Source organism: Arachis duranensis, chromosome 1, assembly GCF_000817695.3.
Source record: "Arachis duranensis cultivar V14167 chromosome 1, aradu.V14167.gnm2.J7QH, whole genome shotgun sequence".
Taxonomy (NCBI): Eukaryota; Viridiplantae; Streptophyta; class Magnoliopsida; order Fabales; family Fabaceae; genus Arachis; species Arachis duranensis.
In genome coordinates this window covers 17,776,604-17,782,382 of record NC_029772.3, presented here as the reverse complement: position 1 = coordinate 17,782,382, position 5,779 = coordinate 17,776,604, and the positions used below count along the sequence as shown (strand labels likewise).

The window sequence follows — 5,779 nt, the reverse complement described above, 5'->3', positions numbered from 1 at the left end:
AATCAGTCGGAGTCAACCTAAAATACACCCAAAGAAGGTCAAAAAATACACCCGAACAATTCAAAAAGAAGACGGGCTTTGTTTTTTGAGAACTTACATACTTGCAGTTTTTGCTTTTTTTTGCTGCCTTTTTTTTCTTGAATAAAATAATAAAGGGCTTTTTTTTCTAAAAAAAATATATACAGAATTAGAAGTAGAAGTTATTAGAAGAACAAAAGTAACGATTATTTGAAAGAGAAATTACATGCTCTGAGACGGCTGGTTTACACTACTCTGTTCTGTGTGTCCTTGAGAGGAAGGATCATCACTTCCCAAGTTCACAGCCGGTAGTCTAAACAGATTTCATGTTATTCAAACGAAATATATATCCAACTTAGTAAACAACATACACCCAACTTGATCCACAAAATACACCCAAATTATTTCACAGAATACATCCAAATCATGATAACAAGATTTTATTAAATAATAAAGCTTCTTACGTTTCAGAGGACACATAGCGACCTTCTGTCGATCGCAGGTCAGCTTGGTTGTCCCTGCGAAACAAGATACAATTATTAGCAAACAAAAGACACCAAAATCTCAAATACACAGCCCAGCAAGACATACCCCTCTGCAGCAGATTTATCAACGTTTTCCCTTAGCCATTCATCGAGTTCGTCACTTGATATTTCATATCTCTCACTACATTCATAAAATAAGACGTTAACAAAAATAATTATGATGATAGACCGTAGTATAGCTTACGAGGTACTGTACCCGTCAAAGTATTGATCTTCTTCAGGAGGTGAATCCTCCACAACAACTTTTTTCTTTTTTTGTTGTGCTCTGGTTGAAAAAAAAAAAACAGTACCAATCAGAAATAAAAAATTAATTTTATCACAGAATTTTATCCAAAGAATTGCTTACTTTTTTGGAGTTGTTTTTGTTTCTTTCTTTTTCTTCTCCTTCTCCACAGGCGATGATTCTTCGCTCCTATAAGTGAATAATAGACACTTCAGTTAATACACAAAATCTTTATAACGAAGCCAAAAGAAAGGAGTATTAATTTCAGGACATTACTCATCACTTGGTTCAGATTCAGATTCTGTATCAGAATCTGACTCGTCTTGCCTTTGCTTTCTTTTTCTTGAGTCCATTCTGGAAGGCAAACAATTGTCATTTAGAACATACTAAAAATACACCCAAATCGATTCACGAGATACACCCAACTAAATATATAATATACAGCTAACGCAGCAAACGAAACACACCTTGCTTAATAAGATACATACACCCAACGTGGACAAATAAAATACACCCAAACCAAAAAAGAAATTACACCCAAGTATGGTATTTACTTTTTCCCCTTTTTGCCGGGGTGTTTTCTTCCCGAATCCTCTGAGTCTTCTTGAGCCTCAGACTCAGAGGTAGAAGTGTCACTGTCAGTAGTTTCTGTCTCCGAAGACGATGTTGGGCTCGCCTTCCTTTTTTTGTTTTTTTTATTTCTTGTTTTTTTTTATGGCAATCCATGGCTTTTGTGGTCTTTCAGCCCTGTTCTTGCCTTTGTTTTTTGAAAGATGAAAGTAGATTATCATCAGGGCAAAGAGGCAGCCATTGATTGCCTTCTTCTTCTTCTCTTGATAGTCTGTGATGCCCTTGACCATGAAGGTCAAAACATGCCCCCCCAGTTTCTTTCCGAAAACATGCCCCCCCCCCAGTTTCTCTCCTCTATGCCGTCCATCTTAAAAATTGGGACCAGGTGCACGGGCGATATTTTGTTTATCGTCGTTGGCAAAAGGAACGTCATCTGTATGTAGAGGATGAATATCCTCTTGAACATCAGGCGTTCCTCTTCGTTGCCAACGCCGATTTCCATCATTTCATCGGTAAGACTTTTGAGGGTCTTACCCTGGAATCTTCTATAAATTATTTTGTCATCATCAGAAAGTTTCTTATAGTCAACTTTCTCAGGAAATAGATCTCCTACAAAAAGGAAGACAAGAAAGCATCCAAGTCGGTTCAATACACCCAAGCATCAGGTTAATATACACCCAAGCAACAACTTAATATACACCTATAATTTTGAGCTAATTACCTGTTGCATTGATGCCAAGTGCATCACCTATTTTTTTTGGGGTTATTTGGAAAGAACCATATCCTGTCTTCAGTCTGTTCTCCCCAAGTTTGAAGTTGTTTGCCAGCTCCCTTAAGAGTTGGTGATCCACCCTCAGTGGTGGGATGTGCATCAACCCACCGAATCCAAGATCCCTCACAATCGCCTTCTTCTCCTCAGTCATGTTTTTGAACTTATCATTCAGGAGATGTGTGGCACATTTAAGGTCTTTAGTTTGGTTTCTTGCTGCCATTTTCTCTGAAACTAAAAATACACCCAAAGATATCAGTAATATACACCCATATATATATGACTCAGATACACCCATTAATAACAATAAGATACACCCATTGATAACAGTAAGATACACCCATATATATGAGTTAGATACACCCAAAGATATCAACAAGATACACCCATTGATTACAGTGAGATACACCCATAGATATTATTCAGATACATCCATATAGATATCAGTTAGATATCACTCAACCATGCTTCAATATCAAGCCACATTACAAGGTTAAGCAGTTTACACCCCCGAATCTACGGAATAAACCCCCAAAAATCAACAAAAATAGCAGGAGAACTTAGAATAACAACGTAGAACGACGTAGAACTTAGAAGAACGACGTATAACTTAGAACAGTGTAACAAAGAAGCAAGAGTAATAGTAAACCCTAGAAGAATGACGTAGAAGAAAAGTAAAATATACAGTATTTTAATGGACTTACGTTGAGTATTGTTGGTTTGTTTTTTCTTCAGATTCTTCACAGAGAGTTTGATGGTGTTTTGATGCAGTTTTCGAACTACGATTTCTATATTTTGAACCTTGATTTTCGCTCGAAAATGGGAGGGTTTCGTTGTTTTGAAAGCGCCTTGAGAAGTGGAAGAAGTGGAAGAGTCTGCCATACGTAACTGTTCGAATGTTGAGCGCGTGATTTTGACGTGCCATGTTATCTCTCTTCATGCGCGTGATTTCTGTTTGGGCTGGGCCAACTTGTATGCTTGTAGGCTTGTTTGTGTAGCAGGCCCGAAAAAGTTTTTAGTGCCTATAATTTTTTGTGTCTAAATTATCTAAAAATAAAAAAAATGGATCTACTCTTTTATTTTTAAATTTTATGTCTAAAATTTAAGTACCATTAAAAGCACCATAACATAACATTATCTCTATAGTATATACTCTTAATCACTAATTATAACAATTACCACTAATTACATTACTCTAACTACTTCATATTGTTATATATTATTTATTTGAGTTTAATTTTGATATACTAACAGTATAAAGCGTCTTACACCATTATGCAGTCACATCTATTTTTTTAGATAATCATTCACGAGTCAATATAAAAAGTAATTATTTTTATTAATGTAATATTATGTAATTAAATGCACATATAAAATTACTTCACATTGACAGTGTATTAAAATTAAATTTTATTTATTTAATATAAATATAACTAACATATCTTCATTAACCCCCATATATTTAACCGTATTTGCATTAACATAATCAACATACATATTATTTTTAAATTCATATGCACTTTACGTATTAACACAAATGTTCCGAGAGTTATCTAAAATTGGGTTGTTTTTGGGCTTGGACGTAAGGTCAAGACTTCTTCTGTGGCAACATCTGACTTGTATTGATGTTGATGTATAATTGTATGAGTTTCTCATGAAAAGGTAGTGGGTGGTTCCTATAAGAGACTCTAATGTTTAAGTTAGCAAGGGATTTTAAACAAGACTTTAGTAAATTGGGTCCTGAATATACCTGAGGGTGTCAATATATTTATAATAGAGTAGATACCACTTTTTTTAGAGTCGTTCCACCTTTTATGATGGATAAATGTTCCTTTTTTTCTAAAGAAGTTGTTGAGATATTTCTTTTAGATTAGAGGAAGATATCTTATGAGTTGGTTATTAGGTAGAGATGAATTGTTGTCATCATGCCCGACCTCTATGACGTCGGGTAGGTATAGTAATTAGATCTCTTGAGTGGGCTTCTATTCATTTTGGGTCAAGGTATGAACAGTTCTCCTACTTGAGTCCGATCTTTTCAAGGTTGAACTCAAGCATTTGTGGATTAAAACTGGTTTCTTATATATTAGCACCTTAGGTCGGACTGAACCGCCTTTCCGAAATCACATCGGGTATACAATGTATTTTAAATAAAATGATGTTATGTCTTTTCATTTGTTGCACAGGTTATTCTACGGTTACCTTGATAATTGTGTGCCATAAATGAAGGGATCGTGAAATCACTTTTTTTGTTCCTGATGTCTTATAAATATTCAGACTCATTTCTCTTTTTTCTTTTTTTACCTTTCTTCTGAAACGTTCGCACTCCTTTCTTTCCTCTTTCAATCTTTTCAACTCCCTTTTGTGCAGCCAATCTTCCATTCAAAATTTTTTTATCTTGAGGCTTAGAAGGTTTTGCTCGTGCTTTGGAGAGGAATATTCGTGTTTTGCTGTTGTTATGCACTGCTTTTACTTTGTGCTCCCTTTCAGGTTGGTATTTTAACCTTTTGAAACATCTTTATTTCGTTGTTCTATATAGTATTCTTTTTTTATGGTCTGGTTTGGAAAGAAGGGTGGTTTTGAAATGTGCTAACTTTTGAAGTTTTGCCTTTTTCTTGATTTTTAGCTTGTTATCACCGTTGAAAGTTTGTGTGGCTTTTTGCATCATATTGCTCCTAAATATTGTCACTTTATTAATTGAAAATGGCACCATTTATGTATCTGATAATGTGGTGATTGCTATGTTTATAAAAACGATATTGTTTATGGTGTTATGGATGATGACCCGACTTCTTGTGATTTTGTAAATACTTCATTATGCCCAAATTTTCAACTTGTTGTGATGATTTTCTTTGTTTGTTGTGTTGTAGGCATCACTTTTATGTCTCATTCGGTAATTCACAACATATCTTCTAAAGTCCTCTTCGACCTGACTTGGGTAGATATTCGTACTTACTCTTGTCCTTATTATTGATAATGAGTATGCTGAAACCTTTCATGAACATCATAGGTTATGTCTAAATCGGAAGGATGAGAGAAAATATGAAATTGTAGTGGCTGACCCTAAAGAGAGGGTCAGTTTTTCCTGACTTGACAAGTTGGATTGCCATTTCATCTATATGTATGATAGCTTTTTCAAAAGATTAGGGGTTACCCTTCTCTTTTCTGATTGTGAATCCGAAATCTTTAAATTCTGTAATGTTGCTCTTTCTCAACTTCATTCTAATTCTTGGAGTTTCTAGAAAATATACCAGCTTCTTTGTTGAAAACTTAATGTCCTTTTGATGAGCGGATAATTTGTACGCTTTTTGGCATTGTTTTTAGTATGTTTTTAGTATGATCTAGTTAGTTTTTAGTATATTTTTATTAGTTTTTAGTTAAAATTCACTTTTCTGGACTTTACTATGAGTTTGTGTGTTTTTCTGTGATTTCAGGTATTTTTTGGCTGAAATTGAGGGTCCTGAGCAAAAATCTGATTCAGAGACTGAAAAGGACTGCAGATGCTGTTGGATTCTGACCTCCCTGCACTCGAAGTGGATTTTCTGGAGCTACAGAAGCCCAATTGGCGCGCTCTCAACGGCGTTGGAAAGTAGACATCCTGGGATTTCCAGCAATGTATAATAGTCCATACTTTGCCCAAGATTTGATGGCCCAAAC

At 35.1% G+C, this 5,779-nt stretch overlaps 1 protein-coding gene across 1 annotated transcript; it reads right to left on the bottom strand.

The window, feature by feature from the left end:
• Nucleotides 1-1,651: 1,651 nt before the first annotated feature.
• On the bottom strand, nucleotides 1,652-2,942 carry LOC107480980 (uncharacterized). Its single transcript, XM_021130273.2, has 3 exons — nucleotides 2,830-2,942; nucleotides 2,078-2,359; nucleotides 1,652-1,965 (listed from the first exon to the last, which is right to left on the bottom strand). The coding sequence occupies exons 2-3, from the start codon at nucleotides 2,346-2,348 to the stop codon at nucleotides 1,652-1,654; spliced, it is 585 nt and encodes a 194-aa protein (XP_020985932.2). The 5' UTR covers nucleotides 2,349-2,359; nucleotides 2,830-2,942.
• Nucleotides 2,943-5,779: the final 2,837 nt, after the last annotated feature.

What these genes read in the sequence shown, in the direction of transcription:
- LOC107480980 (XM_021130273.2), bottom strand. Translation starts at nt 2,348, where the DNA reads ATGGCAGCAAGAAACCAAACTAAAGACCTTAAATGTGCCACACATCTC. An exon ending in ACTTGGCATCAATGCAACAG is followed by an intron (nt 1,966 to 2,077) that starts GTAATTAGCTCA and finishes TCCTTTTTGTAG; the next exon opens with GAGATCTATTTCCTGAGAAA.